The 20849-nt window shown below is 39.2% G+C and overlaps 1 protein-coding gene across 4 annotated transcripts in view; it reads right to left on the minus strand.

Annotated features, from left to right (window-relative positions):
- Nucleotides 1-19446, minus strand: part of Sec23ip (SEC23 interacting protein) — a 48823-nt gene extending 29377 nt beyond the window's left edge. Inside the window, exons 1-9 of one of the 4 annotated variants that reach the window (XM_071610850.1) lie at nt 18069-19446; nt 17722-17776; nt 17085-17244; nt 15647-16161; nt 9675-10207; nt 6144-6354; nt 5245-5438; nt 1696-1785; nt 706-826 (exon numbers count right to left, since the gene is read on the minus strand). In XM_071610850.1, coding sequence (XP_071466951.1) covers nt 706-826; nt 1696-1785; nt 5245-5438; nt 6144-6354; nt 9675-10207; nt 15647-15809 — 1312 coding nt within the window. In that variant the 5' untranslated portion in view covers nt 15810-16161; nt 17085-17244; nt 17722-17776; nt 18069-19446. The remainder of the gene's footprint in view (nt 1-705; nt 827-1695; nt 1786-5244; nt 5439-6143; nt 6355-9674; nt 10208-15646; nt 16162-17084; nt 17245-17721; nt 17777-18068) is intronic. The other 3 variants (XM_071610848.1, XM_071610849.1, XM_071610851.1) reach the window with 3 other exon arrangements.
- Nucleotides 19447-20849: the final 1403 nt, after the last annotated feature.

A 20849-nucleotide genomic window follows, 5' to 3' on the forward strand; every position in this document is an offset into this window, starting at 1 on the left:
CATGATGTATATAACCAGTGATGTATGAAAGCACAACCCCAAAATCTTAGTTCCAATCAGCAAAGTGATTCTTCACAATACATATTTAGAATCTATATTATGCGGTGTGCAAATATTCAACAGAATTTCAAATTTATTTATTTACTTATTTATCTTGGTACTGGGGATTGAACCCAGGGGTTAGCACTGAGCTTCATTCCCAGCTCTTTTTATTTTAAGACAAGGTCTCCCTATTTGAACTTGTGATCTTCCAATCTTCCTTCCTTGGCCTCCTAAGTCACTGGGATTACATATCTGAGTCACCATGCCCAACTATTTATTTTTATTTTTAAAAATTTTTTTGGTACTGGGGATTAAAACTGGGGTGCTTTACTACTGAGTAATATCCTGAATCCTTTTTTTTTTTTTTTTGAGAAAGGGTCTCACTAAGTTGCTGAGAGTCTTGCTGAAGTTGGCTTCAAACTTGCAATCTTCCTGCCTCAGTCTTCCTCAGTCACTGAGATTACAGATGTACATCACTGTGCCAGAATTATAAATTTAAAAATAAAGCTATAGAAGTATTAAATAAGAAAGATATGTGTGAAATTGGCTGATTTCTGCATGCTATAGCAGATAATCCTAATAAGTATTTCTTCTTTTATCTTTCTAATGATGTTCCAATAGAGATGACTAAAATAGACTCCACTCCTAACAAACTATACACACCATCAGGAATCTCATCAAGGTTGTCATCAATCCCACGTTTTACAACCCTGGGCCTTGTCTGTCCATCCTGTGTGGTCCCCCACTCGTCGGGCACTGAAGAAGGCTGGAACTGAACAATAACCTTCAAGATACAATAGGATTATGACAAAGCTCAATGGCACATTCTTTTCCAATGCAGGCTAAGCAATGTATTTTAATACATAGAAAGTATGCCTCATAGTAAGGACAGCTTATAATCTAGTTGCAGTATTAAATGGCAAGATTCCCAATTAATTTACGAATTCAGTCTCAACTACAAAAACTTAAACTGACCACTTTTCAGGAAGAAATCTATCATTAAGTCAACTGATTAAATTCAGCCCTGTGCCATACAGAAATTTCTCTTTCAAAAAAAAAAAAAAGAACATACAGATAATTTTATGTAAGTCTGTGTTCATGTAAAAAAACAAAAAGTAGGAGGTTCTCATTTTTCACTTGATACTATTTTATACTGTTTAAATTTATTGTGAACATATGAATTTTTTATTTACACTGGTATCAATAAGGACTAAAAAAGTGTTTAGGATGACTTACTTTTCTATTTTTCTTTAAAAATAAATGAATAAAAAGTCTATGTTCTCAGAAGCTACCATATGCCAAGCCCTGTTCTAGATGCTTTGCATAAATTATTTCATCTAAAATTTCATGTGGAATAACATTACTGCAGGCAAGGACCTGGGAATCAGAGAAATTAAATGTGGTAAATCAAAGTATGAAAACACTACTAATCAATTATTTTTGAAAACAAGAAAAGTTTATGGAGACAATTAAAAAGAAAAGAAAAAGAAAGCATACATTTTTTTTTTTTTTTTACTTGAAAGATTAAAACAAACCATTATCAAGGGCAGATAAGCACATTATGGCCCCCAGGATAAAAAAGTTTCCCTGAAAAATCACACCCATTCAGCAAAGTAATGATTAAAATGAACCTCACACTTTAAGCAACATTACCTTTGGATTGTGCATAACAATGGTCTCTCCACTTGGAAACTCTAATCTGCGGTGCCACTGATTTGTGGTTACAGCTTTTTTATATTCTGCCTACGATAAAGTGAAAAACATATAATCCAGTATGACAAATCTGTATCACATCAAGAATGTGGGGCACAAGGAAAACCAGGATTGTGACAAAAATAACAGCAATGGCAGCTCTGATTTACTGTAACCCTACTTTTTAATTACTTTATATATAATTACCTCATTTAAGTAATTACTCTCAATCATTTCTAAATATTATTGTCCCCATTGTGTAGAAAGGAAAACCAAGGTTTTGGACAGTGAATTAGTTTCTGAAGTTTCAAACACAAAGTACCACAAATTGGGCAGCTTAAAACAAAATTTCTGGAGGCTAACAGTCCAAAAATCAAGGTGTTAGGAGGGCTCTGGTCCCTCTGAAACCAGTAAAGAAATCCCCCTTGCCTCTTCTCAGTTTCTGGTGGTTGCCTGCAACCTTTGGCATTTCTGGCTTGCAATGATCTCCAATCTAAGCCTCCATAATCATGTGGCATGCCCCCCTCTGTCTTAACATGGCTGTCTTTTTATGAAGACACCAGACTGATCAGAGGTCTGCCCTACTCAAGTATGATCTCATCTTAACTAATTACATTTGCAGTGACACTATTTCAAATTAAGCTCATGTTCTGAGGTACTGGTGGTTAGAACTTCAACATATGATTTGGGGACAAAAGGGGAAGGGAACACTATTCAACACATAACAGGCAGTACTGCACACAGTTACATAAGATCATATAACCAAGTGAGTGTGGTAGTGCACACTTACAATCTCAGCAACTTAGGAGGCTGAGACAGGAGGATCCAAGTTCAAGGCCAGCCTCAGCAACTTAATGAGACCCTAAGCAACTTAGTGACACTCTGTCACAAAATAATAAATAAATAGATAGATAAATAGATAAATAAAGGGTTGGGGATATAGCTCAGTGGTAAAGTACCCCTATGTTCAATTCCCATTACCACTACAAAAAAAAGATTACACAACCAGTTAGGAACAAATAGTAGAATGGTGGTTCACTCCCATCCAAGACTTTCCAACTCCCAAATCTTGACTGTGCAACCATTTTCTTACTCTTTCTCCTCCTTCAGATACATTATTCTGCTTTCTGTAAAGGTCTGAAGGCCTCTTGAAGACAGATTTAACAGGAAGTAATGGGGAACCCCTGATATACCCAGTCTATAATGTCTGTTTTTTAATTTTGCTAATTCACAAGTATAGATTGCTAGAGTTTTTTTTTTTTTTTTTTAGTAATGGGCTCAGTCATAGAGCACTTGCCTAACATGCATGAAGCCCTGGGCTTAATCCCCCGTATGGCAAAAAAAAAAAAAAAAAAAAAATTAGTAATTGATTATTTGAGAATCACGTCAAAATACAAGTCTTTCTTTTTGTGTCCTGGGCAATCATTCAGTAACAATCCCTCTTCATCAGGATTCTGTACTTTTGACCTTTTCATTTTTTTCTAATTTTTAACCTATTTATTTATAAATAAATAGACCACAAAAACGGAAGAAAGAAAAAGTTCACCCTCTTAAGAATTATCTTCACTTCATACTCCCTTTTAATACATTAACTTATAGTACTTACTTATAATACACAACTTATAGTACATCTTTTCTGGAGAGTAAGATCACAAAAGCAATACTTTCAATTGGTCTTAGTTACTTTTACTAGTTTGATCTTTCATCTAAAATTTAGGGGCAGGGTTGGGTACAGTGGTGCACTCCTGTAATCCCAGCAAATAGGGAGGCTGAGGCAGAAGAGTCACAAGGTCAAAGCCAGCCACAGCAACTTAGCAAGGCCCTGCCTAAAATTTTAAAAAATAAAATAAAAAAGGTTGTGGCTCAGTGATTAAGTGACCCTGGGTTCAATCCCTGCTACATAAAAAAAAAAAAAAAGCTAGATACCCACACACACAAAAAAAATCTATAATTGTTAGAAAAAAATATGTACACGGATAGGTGAAGAACAATCTAGAAAACATTTTTTTAATGTAGATGTATCTTTTTAATTTTTTTAAGTTGTGGATGGACACAACACCTTTATTTTATTTATTCATTTTTATGTGGTGCTGAGGAACCAAACCCAGTGCCTCACACATGGTAGGCAAGTACTCAACCAATGAGCCACAACCCCAGCCCCTAGAAAACATTTTATTTTTTAGGTATAGATGGACACAACACAATGCCTTTATTTTTATGTGGGGCTGAGAATCGAACCCGGGTCCTGCCCGTGCTAGGTGAGCGCTCTACCACTGAGCCACAATCCCAGCCCTCGAAAACATTTTTTTTAAATAGAGTATAATTGAAAAAGTGATAAGATTATGGTTAAATTTTTTATTTCTATTATATGTTCCTCAAGGGAAAAAAATTATTAATTTTATAATGAGATTTGAACAGTCAGCTCCTAAACAAAATACAAGCCTTATCCCTTGCTTAAAATTATTCAAAATACAATTAACATTTTAGAGGCCCATGGTGTTTTCTACAAGCTTGAAGAATTACTAAATTAAAAAAAAAAATCAACTAAAATGTTCTAACTTCCCAAGTATGCAACTAAATTCATTTAACTTTTCAAATATTTAACACTCAACAATTCTACTTTATAAAGTAGAATTATTATAATAAATTGACACAATTACATACAAAAATTTTAACGAGTAGTTTTTTTGGATTTTCTTTTGTTGTCATACTGGAGACTGAACCCAGGAGCACTATACACTTTTTACTATGAGACAGAGTCTCAAACTTGCAATCCTTCTGCCTCAGCCTCCCAAGTCTCTGAGACTACAGACACGCATATACGTACCCAGCTATAACCACCAGTTTCAAGATGGTTAAGTCTACTGATATTTCTTTCTATTCTGTTTCATATTTATTGTCACAAATGATAATTTAATTTCAAGCTTTACTAAATATTAATATGAAAAATGTCTCAATGCCTGGCATCTATTGTCAACATCAAATCCCTGCATCCTATGTTTTTTTAAATGACTATTTATTTATTTATTTGTTTGTTTATTTATTTATTTATTGGTACTGGGGATTCAACTCAGGGGCACTTAACCACTGAATCACATCCCCAGCCCTATTTTGTATTTTATTTGGAGACAGGGTCTCACTGAGTTGCTAAGCACCTCATTATTGCTGAGGCTGGCTTTGAACTCTCGATCCTCCTGTCTCAGCCTCCCGAGCTGTTGGGATTACGGGCATGTCACTGGGCCCGTTTAAGTTCTTTTGAAGGTCTGATATAAACAGCTTATTAGATCTATGATGTGCCCCTGAAAAACACAGAAATCTAACTTTAGACATGGAAGCTACAATAAGCATATCATGAATGCTGGCACCACTCTAAAAGCAATCATTTTTTGTAAACAGCATCAAGACAGGCTACCTTGCAAATAAAAATCAACTCCAGTGAGTGATGTCACATAAGGTTCCAATGCTTGCAGGGTTTGCATGAAAAGCATTATATGAATAAAGCACTCATACCTCTAGTTTTTCACTGAACTCCTCTGTATAGGGAACAAATCTGCTATCTGTGTCCCCCTTGTAAAACCAAGTACAGCGTCTCACTTCAGCAGGCTCCTCCTCCCAGTACACGGCTTTTCTCATTCGGTCATAGAGGTAAACATCATAGCGCCCTCCATCTGTACCTAGGATCACACTCTCAGGATCTGGCTGGACTAAACAACAAAGATCAAATTTTCCCTAAAAGTTATGCGGCATATTTAAAAATGATTAATGAGAATGCAGTAACTAATCAATGCTTAAAGATTAAAAACTGAGCTCACTTTTTTTAAAAAAAAAAAAGAAGTTTAAGACTAATCTGTACTGTTTAAAATCACGACTCTTCTTAAGTGGAAAAGAAATAGCCAGGGCAAACTTTAAAAATGTGATCATAAAACAAATAACACATGAATTTTTTTTTTAAATCAAAGCAGTAAATATTTATAAACAGCAATGCTCCATAAAGTGTTTCCAGAGTTAATACATGATTTCAAATCCCATAATCACGTAATAAACAAAGAAATATATTTCTACATATTTCCCAGAGCCTTAAGGCGTTCCTGTGCATCATCTCTCAAGATGGATATAGAAGCAGAATTCCAAAACCAATCTGACCATGCAACACTTTTTTCACAGAGCCATATTCCAGAATAAGAATTCCACAGAAAATGCTTTTATTCAAAACTACAAATGAATAAGAAAAATAGGAAAACTGAAACTTGAATTATATGACCTACTCTACTTCTCTGATTTAAAACACCTTTAAACAATTTACTAAACCAGTTCTTCAGATACCTTGCTCAGATAACTTGTGATTTACATTAGTATCACATCTCATTCCTTCTCTTCCTGGAAACAAAAGATCCATGATAGGTACATACCAGAATTATAAATTTCTTCAAGATTTGAAGAGTCAAACACACTGAAAGGCATCCATAGTTGCTTATATTCTACCTCCTTGCAGTAAAACCAGTGGGGTTGAACAGGTTCATATTGATTTTGAAGTACAAAAGGTGGCGGCCCTGGCACAGAGGGACCCACAGGTCTAGCAAGTACCTGCTGCTGTGTTGGTGACTGCACTGAAGGAGGAATCTAAAGGGGAAAACAAAGAATGTTGTGTTTGTCCAAAAGAATTATTTTGAATATGCTTCAGACTCAAATTGACATTAGTAATAATTATCCTACATACTTTTTGTAATAACAATTACAAAAATTTACCAAGGATGTACACCAAATGTTTGTTGTACATTATATTCATTCAAATATTGGCATTCTCTAAAGCCATTAAAAATGTTTTAGAAAAAAATTTAGTAATATATGTTCACAAAAATAAAGACTATTTTTTAAAGGATATGTATCCACATGGGATTATTATTATTTGTATTCTTGTCAGCAAGAATACAAATAGGAAGCAGGGCGCAGTGGCGCACACCTATAATCCCAGCAGCACTCATGCTCAGGAGGCTGAGGCAGTAGGATTTCGAGTTCAATGTTGGCCTCAGCAACAGCAATGTGCTAAGCAGCTCCATGAGATTCTATCTCTAAATAAAATATAAAATAGGGCTGGGGATACGGCTCAATGGTCAAATGCCCCTGACTTCAATCCCTGGTACAAAAAAAAGAATACAAATAATAACTGGGCACGGTGTTGCACATCTGTAATCCCAGCAGCTTGAGAGGCTGCTAAGACAGGAGGATCATGAGTTCAAAGCCAGCCTCAACAACTTAGTGAGGCTCTAAGCAACTTAGCGAGACCTGTCTCTAAATAAAATATAAAAAGGTCTGGGGATGTGGCTCAGTGGTTAGAGTTCCCCTGGGTTCAATCCCTAGTACCAAAAAAATAAAAATACAAATAATAATGCTAGAGAGGATGTGGAGAGAAAGGAACACTTTTGCACTCTTGATGAGACTATAAATTAGTACAATCACTATGGAAATCAGTGTAGCATCTAGTCTTTTGAGGAGCCTCCATACTGACTTCCACAGTGGTTGTACTAATTTATAGTCTCATCAACAGTGTAAAAGTGTTCCTAGCTGACCCAGCTATACCACTTCTCAGTATTCTCAGTATTCACAATAGCCAAACTATGGAACCAGCCTAGTTGTTCATCAACGATGAATGGATAAAGAAAATGTGATACAGATACACAATGGAGTTTTATCTAGCCATAAAGAATGAAGTTATGGCATTTGCAGGAAAATGGATGGAACTGGAAACCATCATGTTAAGCAAAATAAGTCCAACTCAGGTTAAGGGTCCTGTGTTTTCACTCATATGCAAAAGCTAGAGAGGAAAAAGGAAAACAAAGGTGGGGGTTGATCTCCTAAAAATCAAAGGGAGATCAGTAGAGGAAAGGATAAGGGGTAGAGGGAAAGGAGGGAAGTGGTAAAGAGTGATATTAGTCAAATTATATTGTCATATTGTATGCATGTATAAATATGTAATAATAAATTCCATCAATATGAAAGTATAATGCACCAATAAAAAAAAATGTGTGTGTGTGTGTGTGTGTGTGTGTGTGTGTGTGTGTGGTGGGGGAAGCTGGGGATGTGGCTCAATGGTTAAGTGCCCCTGGGTTCAACTCCCAGGTCTGGTGAAAAAAAAAAAAAAAAAACCAGAAATTTGGTTACTTTCTAATGTATGATGAAACCCAACATTATCAAGAATTTGTATACTATTATGATTTAAATAATAAAGTAGATCTCCAGGGCGTAGGAAGTACCTCAGTAGTACAGTGTTTACCTAGCATACATTAGGTCCTGAGTTCAATCCCTAAAAAAGCATATTTCCAGGAGACATATTGTCATTCTCTCCCACATTGGGTTGGGTGCTTAATTCTTTTCATCTCCCTTTTTATTTTATATAGCTTCCTCTGGAAGTCAGATGAACAATTCATGGGGGAAAAAGCATAAAGAAAATTCACAAAATTTACCTAAGGTAAATGTTATTCCATTACCCTCCTTCAGATAGAATTTAACTGACTGGATCCAAATTCCGTGTAAATATAAATTACTGGAGAAATCAATTTTTGTCCCTATAATTGAGTATTTGTATTAAATAGTAAATTAGGAGATGAGAAGCTGGCACTCTGTTAAGACAATAATTGCCTCAACTCTCATGTGTTCCTAGGTAATATTTATTAGTAGTATCTTACCCTAAAAACTGTGAATATTGGCCTGCACTAACTCATTAAAATCAATTATTACATCAGCAAACAGGTAAAATAAACTTCAAAGCATGTAACTTACAAAGTTGAAATAAACAGTAGTGATGACAAAAGTGAATCTGACCCCCATGGAGGACAAGTGGCCACTTGAACCTTTGATTTCAGCATCCACCATGGCTGACAGACTATGTGCCTAATATTTCTACCTGTACAGACCTACACCATTTCTAAATCATAAAAGTAAAAATCTGTGACAGGCTCTATTTTAATTTCTAAAGGGTTGAATCTAATAGAGTCTAATAAACATATATAGTTGTTTTAGCTCTAATACCTGCTAAACAACTACAAGCATCTTTTGTTTGTTTGTTTGTTTGTTTTGTGGTGCTAGGGATTGAATCCAGAGCCTTGTGCATGCAAGGCAAGCACTCTACCAACTGAGCTATATTCCCAGCCCCCAACTACAACATCTTTGTTTACTGTCTGTTTTATGTGTACTTGTGCACTCCTGAGTATTACCTATGGTTTCTACATATGTGGTTGTGTCCATACAGCATGTGCATGGTATCAAAGTTGGCTTACAGCTGGGTGCAATGGTGCACGCCTATAATCCCAGCGGCTCAGGAGGCTGAGACAGGAGGATTTAGAGTTCAAAGCCACCCTCAGCAGTAACGAGGTACTAAGCAACTCAGTGAGACCGTCTCTAAATAAAATACAATAGGGCTGGGGATGTGGCTTAGTGGCCAAGTGCCCCTGAGTTCAATCCCCAATACCAAAATAAAAGTTGGCTTACAGCCAAATGAGTACAAATGAGTAAATTTCACACATGGATCCAAATGCCTTTTGGTTCATGTGACTTAAATAAAACTTTAGCAAAAAGGGTCAATTTAAATTGGTAAGAGTAATGATGTCTTTGAAATTAGCAACTCACATATTTTTAGGTGGCCAGTGAATCAAAGCACTTATTTCTATCAGATGTTTGAAGTGCAATATCCATTGCTTTAAAGGATTTTTCTTTTTCATGAAAAACTTGCTGTCAGTCCCCTGTCTTGTGGGAGTTCTATCTATTTGAAACCAAATAAATCCTATTCCATTTACTCTTATGGAAGAAAACAAACATAAAAAACAAAAAACATAACTCATTCTCATTTGAATTATAAAACACACAAAAGTTCTTTCAAACATTGGCCAAGGTGAGAGGAAAAAAAGTAAGAGCGAATAATTAGGACACAAAACCTAACTACATACCGGTGGCAAAGATCCTGGAGGCGTCTGGTACATCTGCATAGGGGGTCCAGAGGGTGGAGGGTGAGAGGGATGGCCTGGTGTTTGGCACTGTTGCAGCTGTGGTGGTGCAATATATGGATTAGCCCTGCTGCTGACAGGGGTATGGCGATATGGATTGTACCCTTGTTGGGGGGTTCCTTGGGGTGGGCTCCCAAAATTTGAAGGAGGGAGACTACTTGGCTGAGAAGGCAGGTAAGTATTCATTCCCATCTGTGGGGAAGGTGGAGCACCATATGGAGGCTTCGATACAGATGGTGGAAATGCATTCAACACATCTTGGGATCCAGTTGTAAAAGGGAGAGCAGTCGGGGAATTGGAGAACGCAGATTGTCCAACCGATGTTGCTGCAGTTGTTAAAGGTGACTGTCCAATATTCCCAAAAGGATCACTACTGCTTGATACCTGAGAGAAGTAACTAAATGTCTGTGGGGTGGATGTGTGAACAGAAGTCTGACCGAGGAAGCTGTCCTCCTCACCCACATCTGTGGAATCCTCTGAAACAGAACAGGAGAGCAAATGATTTAAAGTTTTCTAACATTCTGTAGATATAATTCTGTAAGGAAAAACCAGCAATTCTACCTCTTACGTGTTAATCTAACTCATATTTCTGCTTTACAGGTAAAAAAACCTTTTTTTCTTTGAAATGAAAATCTAGAAAATATTCATAGGAAAAAATCAAAAGCAGGAAAATATACAATTCATTGATAAGCCCACCTCCCAGAGACAATCACATTTTGGTATATACTCTTTCATACTTTTTAAATAAATGTAAACAGTTAATATTTCATAAATATATAAATGTTTTTACAGAGATGCTTTTAAAAACAGAAATATTAACTATACCTACAACTTTATTGGGGGGAGGGGGGTGTACCAGGGATTGAACTCAGGGGCACTCAAGCCCTAAGCCACATCCCCACCCCTATTTAGAGACAGGGTCTCACTGAGTTGCTTAGCACCTCACAGTTGCTGAGGCTAGCTTTAAACTCACAATCCTCCTGTCTCAGCCTCCCAAGCTGCTGGGTTTACAGGCATGCGCCATCACACCCAGCTATACCTACAACTTTTACATATTATTATAAATTTTTTCTCTCCCTGGTAAAATATGACTCAAATGTTATTCCATCACCCAAATGCACATCATCTTAATTTCTATAGTCATGAAGAGAAACTAAAGTACACATTAACTCTGTGGACAAGAAGGGGTGTAACAGGGCTCTTACTTACAAAGCACTTATTATACAAATGAACATATGTTATGTGTATTCCCAAAGAAAAATATGTCAACCTTAATTTCCATCCCTAACATCATACAGTGTCACAACCAAATAATTAGTCATTACAGAACACCAGATAGCTAGGAAAGCCATTTTTCTAACTAAGGAAGTTCTCATCTCTCTTTGCCCAACTTGATCTTCACTGTGGGTATTAAATCAAAGGATTTTCTTTTGTTCTGCTACCAACTCATGAATAAAATAAAAGCATATACCCTCCACATGACCTACAAAGTCCACCCTGCTCTTCCTCACTGAACATTCCCAAGCTCTGAGCTTGCAGCTTTCATCCTTCTCTTTTCTTTCTCCTGTCTTATCCTTCTTATCTCCTACTACTGGAGGCATGGAGTCCCTCAGAGGGTGGCCTCTCTCCCAGCACACAAGTACACAGTGGTCCCTGTCCTTGGAGGTTTGCCAAGCTTTGTGCTCCTCCTTGACGTCTGCTGAGAAGACCACTGGGCTCACAGGAGATTCTGCCTTGAGTGCCTAGGCTGCTCCGCTTAGATTTCACATACACCAAACTACCAAGACACTCCACTATACATGTTTGGACCATCATCCCAAAAGACTCACAAGATTATGGCATTAGAGATTGAATCTTTTGGATTATGATCAGCATGGTACTATTTTTCTTAATATTTACTTTTACCGTAGTTAGAACACAATATGGTTGTTTTATTTATTTATTTTTATGTGATCCTGAGGATGGAACCCAGGGCCTCGTTACACTGAGCCACAACCCAGCCCTGCATGGTACTATTTAAAAGACTCCTAAAACTTGTTTCTTTGTATCAAAAAAAAAAAAAAAAAAAAAATCCTTCCTATTCAAGACTCTGTCTGCTTTTCTCTTTCTACTTTTCTAATGTATTTCCAGTTTCCACCTAACCTTCACCTTCCTGTGAACCTTACTTGGATTTCTCTGTATTTCTTAGTTCGTCCCTCAACAATGAACTGTGTGTGATGGGAAGAGAGGGGGGGCCTTATGTGCTATCTTTCACCCTTTAAGAGAATTTGAAATTAACCTGGTCCAAGAAATATTTTTCTAATTAATATCAATCATAAATGAAGTGACAACATTCTGCTAGCTTCCCCTGAGGTTTTGTTTGTTTGTTTTTTCTGCAGCATTGGGATTGAACCCAGGGCCTCATGCATACTGGACCAGTGCCCCACCACTGAGCCACACTCTAGCCCTCAGGACACAATGTTCACGAGCAGTCTATACTCAGGACTCTACCAACTGTCTCAAACCAAGACTGCCATGTGTTCCAGAAGCTATTTTTTAATCACTCCCTAAATATTTCTGACAGATGCAACTTCGTATGCTTCAATTTAATAGGCTTAAAACTAAATTTATGGGGTTGGGGTTGTGGCTCAGTGGTAGAGTGCTTGCCTAGCATGTGTAAGGCACTGAGTTCAATCCTCGGCACCACATAAAAATAAACAAAATAAAGGCCCACTGACAACTAAAAAATATTTTTAAAAAAATTAAATTTATTATATTGACCACCCCATGTCCTTTTTAAAAAAAAATATTCTTTTAGTTATCAATGGACTTTATTTTATTTGTTTATATGCGGTACTGAGAATCAAACCCAGTGCCTCATACCTGCTAGGCAAGCGCTCTACCACTGAGCCACAATCCTAGCCCCACCCATGTCCTTTCACAGGTTCTCACAACCTCAACAGGAGTTCACCAACAACATCAAGATTTCAGCAAAAACCTCGAGTCTGTCAGACTCTTCCTCTAATACCCTTCATTTAATCGGATGCTCTTCAATAAATATTTATACAGCACCCATATGTGCCAGGTACAGAGCTTAGTCTTAGAGCCCAAACTGAACAGGAACAGACCTCTGCACTGACAAAGCTAATAATCTGACCACCAGTGAGTCAAAACTTTATAGACTAAAAATCTCTCCCATCTGTTCCCTGCTCTCCATACCCAATGTCAGTCACCTGGGCTAGAATGCCATTTGCTCCTATCTGAAGTACAATGGCCACCCAAATGACCATTCTTAGTATAGTTAGCCTTATTCCAATGCAATCTAAGAAAACTTTAGTCCTTCTGAAACACACTTCTCATTTTATTGCCTTATTAACATCCTTCAAAGGTTCCCCACACCCCTCAGGATGAACTTCAAACTCCTTAAAACAGTACTTACAGCCCACAGACCCCAAGCGCCACTCCCCTGCAAACCCTCTAGTCATAATGACCTACTTGGGTCGGGGAGCTAGAGGACAGAACAGGAGATAGAAGAGGTCCATCCCTGCCCCACACAACCCACCGCCAACTCCTGCCAAGCCTGGAAGTTTTCTCACCTATGCAGATGCCCTCATTTCTATGTACCCTTCAATAGGCAGCTCAACTATCACCTCCCGTGAGGCCCTGAGGCCTAAGGGACATGCCCTTCCCACTCCACCAGCTGAGACCCACTGTGTTCACAGCAGCCTATCCATCCCTTATTCTAGCTTTCTAAGCCTGTGTTACAACTGCTTACCCAGGTGGGCATTTGAGTATACATATGTACTGTGCAGTCATTGAAGGAAGAGCTATCTGCATTTCTGTGTCTCTGACATATGAAACAGAGCATGGCAAAGAGAAGCTGCTCAATCCATTTGGTGAATGCATGAAATTATTCCTGTGTGCCTCTTTTAATGATATGATTAACTGTTGCTTCCAAGGAGTCAGGTTCTTCTTTACCTCCACATATTTTCTGAAAGAATCTCTAACTACGAAATATTTTTTAGAGGTGGAAAAATACTTGCTATGGAATTTTAGTTCTAAAATCTATTCATGTTCTCACACTCATAAAAAAAAAGTTCAGCCAAACACAGTATGGCATACGCCGATAATTCCAGCTACTTGGGAAGTTGATGCAGGAGGACAACAAGTTTGAGGCCAGCCTGGGCAACTTAAGTGAGACTGTTTCAAAATAAAATAAAAGGGACTGAGGATATAGCTCAGTGATAGAACACTTGCCTAGCATGCTGGAAGCCCTGGGTTTGGACCCCAATACAGCAAAAACAAATCTGAAAAAAAAAAAGGTCTGTCTTCAAGAAACAAAGAGTTTTAAAGACAGATGTAATTACTCTGTACTTACAATGACAATGTCTAGCAACAATTGACAATGACACACACAAACTAAATACTGTATAACAAGGAAGACGGACACAAACCAAACAATACTTACGGAGCAGAGGATTATACAAAAACCCCAAGCATGGCCTCATTTACTCCTAGATCCTCCCACAGCACTCTGCTCCAGCCATGCTAGTTCTTCACCAAAGACAGCAACGTCTAATCTTTTGACCACATTGCCTAAATGAGACATACATATTCCTGATGCCCACCCTCCCATTCATTCAATAAGTATCTGCTGCATTGTCTACTGCATTCCAGGCACTGGGCATATATATGCTAATGAGTAAAACCAAGACCCTGCTTTCATGGCGCTTAGGTTTCTAGTGGGGGAAAATAAATATGCATATATGTCAGGTAGTGACAAGCACCAAGAAGAAACAACACAAGAGAAGAAGAACTTTAATGTACTGCTGAAGTCGTTCTCCACTTCTCCATGAGATTTTCCTTAGTCCTTCAAACAGTAATAAATTATTCACTAGAAAAAAAAAATCAGCACTTAAAAAGGACCTATGTGCTAGACACCAAATAAGATTCTAGAAATAAAAAGGTAATTAATTAACGCATCAAAATAAATAAAGGAGAAAGGTAATTAAGTCACAGCCGCAAATTTCAACAAGCCTCAGTCCAAATGAAAAGGCAAACATGTTCAGTTCACATTTACATGTGTGCAAGGTACTATGCTGTTTTATAGAAATTAATTCACTTCTCAGGACAATGCCATAAGACTGAACATATATGAAAATTGAAGCATAGAGAGGTAAAGTATCATGACTGAGGTCACACATCAAGTTACTGGCAGAGCCAGGACTGGAAAACAGCCTGTACTACTCAACACTAGGCCTTGGTTATGCTATATAATCACCAAAAAGCAATCACCCTAGACATTACTACAGATATGAGCAAAAAGCTAGAGGTGCACAGAGGAGTGGGGGCCTAAAAGGACAAGAAAACCCTTCTTACAGGAACTGATGCACTACCTTGAAAAATGAGGACTACATTGTGTCTACAGTTTGCAAACACTACACTTTACTCTAGAAGAGGACAACGTCTTTCGTAGGACAGTTTGTTGTTAATTCTGGAGTCTCCTAGTAGAAAAGAGCCTTCTGTACTCCAGAAAAGGGACACCGTCCACCCTGGAGGTAACTTACCATCTCCTAGGAGAGAGATACCCTACTATATCCTGAAGTCTCCTAGGAGGATGCCTCACCATACCCTAGGAGAAGGCGACTAATAATCTGCATCCCTGCCAGCACTCAGCACACAGTAGGTGTTCACCGAGGATCAGTGGAATGCCAGGGCACGAGTGTCGGGGCACTGTAGACAACCCGGACAGGTGGCTCCTTTGACGACCAGCCAGCCACATCACCTGGGCCCCGCCCTCTAAAGCTGGCAATGCTGGCCCCAGCAGGCGCCCGGATCGAGAAGCGGCAGAGGCAGAGCCTCGCGTCCGAGCCTCATAGCCGGGCGGCCCGGCTCCCCGCACACGCCCACCCCGCGGGACAGCCCTCCCCTCCTACCTCCGGGCAAGAGCAGGGAGGCCGGGGCCGCGACGGCTTGGGTGACTGGGATGAAGGGCACGTTAAAGCTGAGCTCCGTGGCCGAGGAGGAGAAGAGTAAGTTAGTGCTCAACGAGGAGGTGGAGGCGCCGCCACTGCCACCGTTAGATTTCCTCTCGGCCATGGCTGCGTCCCACCGTCTGTTACACGTCTGCGGGAAGCCGGTGCGGCACCACCGGCCGGAAACCGGTCACCCTTGGGCCAGCGCACTTCCGCACTTGCGCACAGGGGCCAGCACTCCAAGAGGCTGGCCGAGGGCCCTTTTCCTTCGCCTGCCCGCGCTGCCAAAAATCAACATGGCGGCAGCGGCTTCAGGCCCGAATCCGCACGTGACTCGCTCAGTTTCTGCGCAGGCTCAGTATGAGACGGAGGACTGCGATTGGGGCAGGCCTTTGGGGGTGTGGCTGCTGCGGGTTTCAGGTAAAACCTCAAATTGACGCTGAAAGTCACAGATTGCGGGCGGCGCTCTGGGCTTCCTGAAAGTACCAAAGGGATAGTTTAACTGGCAAGATTTTGGAGGTACAGTGGAATACGTCAGGACAAGATAGCAGAGTGCTCAAACGGAGGGCAGGGGGAAAAAGCAGTGGAGGCAATCGCAGCCAAGGTGGAGCCAGATTCTTCTGTTCTAGCACCCTCCCGCCCTTCGGGACAGAACTAAGCTGAACTCCTGTCGTTGGCACAGAAATGAAAATAGTAAAACCATTAAGTTTTTAAAGACATTTCTTTGAAAAATAAAATAGGGGACTGAAATTTAAGGATATGATATTTCAAAATGCTTTCTATATGTACCCACAGTAGTCTTGACAAATTGAATTCAAAATGCAGCGCAAATAATTTGAACATAATTATGATCTTGCATAGTTAGATGTTATGAAAGTAAAAGTACCATAAGCACTCTTTCAGCGGAGATAAGACCTCAAAGGAAACCGTGATATAGTGAAACACATCCCACAGCAAATTACACCTATATAAAACCTGTTCGTTAACGAATTAAATGACTACTTAATGTAACGTCTGATTATTTTTTTAAAAAGCCAAACACTAGTTAAAACAGGATAGGTTTCATTTAGTAATAATTGTTGCAAAAGTGATGTCCAGCTTGAACAGAAACCAGCCTTACTGAAAGAAAATGTTCAAGACTTTTTTTTTTTTTCCTTAAGTTACTAAGGATTGAACCCAGGGGCCCTCACTACCACTGAGTTACACTACTGTCTCTTCACCTGTTTTATTTTGGGACAAGTTTTCACCAAATTGCTGGAGCTGACCTCCAGCTTGCAATCCTCTTGCCTCAGCCTCCCAAGTCAACAGGTATGCACACCCCAACTGGCAGTTTGAGACTTTTTAAGGGCTGGGTGGGCTAAGGGAAAGACACTGAGACATGCAAAGAAGGTTGGTCTACCTGACTAAGCGTTCTGGGTTTTTTTATGGTGCTTGTCTACAGGAGACACATGCTTCTCATAGCTTTTATTCTCACAGAGTGAGAATAACAATCTCCTTGAATGTACACACATTTCAAAGGGTCTTTGGGAAGACAGTTCCAAGTGGTAGAAGATCTACATCTGAAAGAAGGAGAATTTTTAATTGTCAGCTTTCAAAAGTAACTGTTCTAATCAGTGGCTCAGGGACCTATCACCAGGTTTTGGCTGAAAGAAACAGTAAATTCTCCTAGCAGTGTTGAGCTTTCTTGGGCAGACATTTTTAAAGGGCTATAGTCACCCTAGATACATGGCCTCACACTGCTAGAAGCCAGGGTACAGGTTGCTCAAGGACAGTCTCTGTCACTATGGGTGGGCAAGGCAGTATACTAAACACTAGGGGTACGATGGTATGTAAAATATACCCTCTGGGGAACTTAGTCTGGTTAAGACAGGCAACTAAATGCATAATAACAATAACTAAAGGGTAATGAATAATATAATGCAGAATTTCCTAACGTGTGTTACATAGAACACTGACATCATTAGATAAGGAGATAGAACCTTTCCATGGAGAGATAGCAAGTATCTTGCACACCAGACCATCAACAAAGGACCTACCTAGTCTAGAGTGACATGACACACTTCCCTGAAGAAGAAAAATTAAAGTTGAGACCTGAAAGACAAAGGATAGAAGTTAATTGAAAAAAACTTAGGGATGGAAGGATTGGAGGAAACAGTAAGGAACAAATTTACATAAAGGAACAATATGTAGGAAACACTGAGATGCCACATTTGAATGTTAAGAGAAACAGAGGTAAAACTATGGCTAGAGCCCAGGGAGCTAATGGGAGAGAGTTGGGGGATGAGGATTAAAAAGTAGACAGAAGTTAGTTGCTGTTTTAGTCTTTAGAGGGCAACAGGGAGTTAAAGGGTTTAAAGGAGGATGAAAAAATTATAGCACTTACTCTGTAGAAAGTTCATTCCGCTTCAGTGTAACAAAGTTGCCAAGGAAAGGGCAACCCTGGAAATAGGAAGAGTAGTTGGCAGACCTTGGGGGATCAGGAGAGCAATCATGGTGGTTAGTGCTGACAGAAAAATGAACAGAAATCGAATAATCCCTAGGGAAAAACTGAACAGGTTTCCTTCTGAAACTGTTGGAAGCACAAATAGTTTTTGTTTTCAAGCATAAACCCATTAAAGATGAGTTTTCCACACCAACAAGATTTTAGAGGCAGCAAAAAGGGTAAATGAGCAGCAGAAAAGGTGGGCACAGTGGTGCATGCCTATAATCCCAGATGCTCCAGAGACTGAGACAGGAGAATTAAAAGGTCCAGGACAGCATCAGCACCTTAGTGAGACCCTGACTCAAAATAAAAAGCATTAGTGATGCAGCTCAGTGATAGAATACCTGCCTAGCATGTGTGAGGCTGTGGGTTCAATCCCCAGCATTAAAATATATATATATATATATTAAAGAAATATTCAGGGGGAAAAAAGAATAACAAAATTAAAACTCAGTTGAAGAAAAATAGATGTGAGGAATTTCCCAAAAAATAAATCAAAAAGACAAACAGATGGGAGCTAGGGGAGGAAATGTAAGAAATTAGAGTACCAAGCAAGGAAATCCAAAATCTGAATATTAACAGTTCCACTAAAAATAGAGAAGATGCAGGGAGAGGGAATCATATTCTTATTCCTGGAAATGAAGAATATAAGTTTCCAAATTGAAAGGTTTGAGTGCCCAAAACAGTAGTTGAAAAGATCCACACAACAGCACTCATAGGTCACAAAAAGATCTCATAGGTCACAAAGGATACAGTCAAATGCAAAGAAATTCAGCTCCCAAAATATTTACCTCTCAAGCACACTTTTGATGAAAGCAACTGGAAAACGTGCTGTACAGAAACGACGGATAAACTAAGAAAATTTTCCCACATGGAATACCAGAAGCATGCTCTCAGGACTTCAAGTTACTTTTTTTTTTAAAGACCCCAAAATACAATGTCTTGATTAAAATAGAAGTTTGTGTCTCATTCATATAAAAGTGCATATTCATGACCTTTTGGTCACTAATATTTAGGGCTTCCAAGGCTGTTCTAGTTACCACCCAAGCCAGCAGGAAATGATCAGAGAAGTCCTGGGACAAATGTTTCATCTTAACAAGTGGGAGGAGGCCGCCCACATCATTTCTGTTCACATTCCACTGGTGAGAACATTGGCAAAGAGTCACTCCTAGAAGCAAGAAAAACTGGGAACTTGAGTTCCCACCTGGGTGGCCACACCCTAACATCCTGTGAAGGAAGATTAGGTGGGCAAATGACAATCAAAATGTGACCCTGGCCACCAAATATGCACCCAACCTCTTCACAGAGAATGTACAGATATTTCCTTCCCAAGAGAGGCAACTAGGCACAGGGCTTGAAAGTGCAGGATCTTTGGGGTGGCTCAGCCGTTTTTATTGGGTCTGAATGCAGCTCCTCCCAGTCCACTGAATTATGACCAAGTACTCCAGAGGACAATGGTAGAACAAGAACAGAACAACTGCAATTGCAATGAAGACCCCATTGGGAAAAAGGAGAAATGGAAAATACAGCAACCACTGTAACTTAGAAATGATTGACTCCTGCTAGGAATAAGTTGAAAATGCTCCCAGCTCTGACATGGAGAGTTTTCATGGTTACTCAGTCCAGGCCACCTCTGGTTCTGGTCTCTGGAAATGCCTTAAGCCTTGAACTGCTACTGGCTCTTTCAGGCTGGAATCCTGATATTTTATTTCCATTTAGTTCTCTGACCCAAACTCATTTCTATCAGAGTCATGGGGCTAACTACAGGCTACCTAAAACAATAGGTTCAGGTGGGGGTTCTTGATCTGATCTTTTGGTTTCCCGGAATGTCAAAAGATCTTTCAAAATGCCTTTGAGCAAAAAAATCTTACTTCCTACAGGTTAAATATTGAATTGATTGACATATAGTCCTGTGAGACCCCAATTTCTCCTATGCTGTCCAATAGGCACTAACTACTTGTGGCTATTGAAACTAGAACATGACCACAATCTGAAATGTGAAGTGTTGTAAGTATAAAATACATGCAAGATTTCAAAGACAATAAAAAAGTAAAATAGGATTGGGGCTGTGGCTCAGCAGCAGAGCACCTGCCTAGCATGTGTGAGGCACTGGATTCGATCCTCAGCACTGCAGGAAAAAAAAAAAAAAAAGTAGAATATCCCATTAACAATTTTAAAATTGTTTCTTCCAAATTATAATATTTTTGATAGGTTAAATGTTAAAGGTGAGGGAATGTAGCTCAGTGGTAGAACGCTTGCCTAGCATTCATGAGGCTCTGGGTTCAATCCCTAGCACCACACATTTCAAATACAAAAACCTAAGCATAAAAACACTCAGACTTAAACACTTCTTCAGGTCTTCCTTTTCTCATAAAACACAAAGCCATGAACTCAGAAAGGAAGAAAGTAATTTTTCCCCCACAGTTGCCACTGCTGAATTGATATCAAGGTGCAATTCAGAAGAAGTGCATCTGAATTTAATGATTTAAACTCATTTCTATGTCATAACTTTAATTTGTATATTACTAGGCACAAAGCTAAAATACAAGAGTTCCCCAATTTAACACCAGGGACTTGGCAACCCTCTGTGCTGAATGAATAGTGTCAGCAATGTCCCAGACTTCACCCTTTTCTCAGCTCATTAAACTCACAAGAAAAGTCCCCTGCCCTGCCACCGTTCAC

This window comes from Marmota flaviventris, chromosome 4 (genome assembly GCF_047511675.1).
Source record: "Marmota flaviventris isolate mMarFla1 chromosome 4, mMarFla1.hap1, whole genome shotgun sequence".
NCBI lineage: Eukaryota > Metazoa > Chordata > Mammalia > Rodentia > Sciuridae > Marmota > Marmota flaviventris.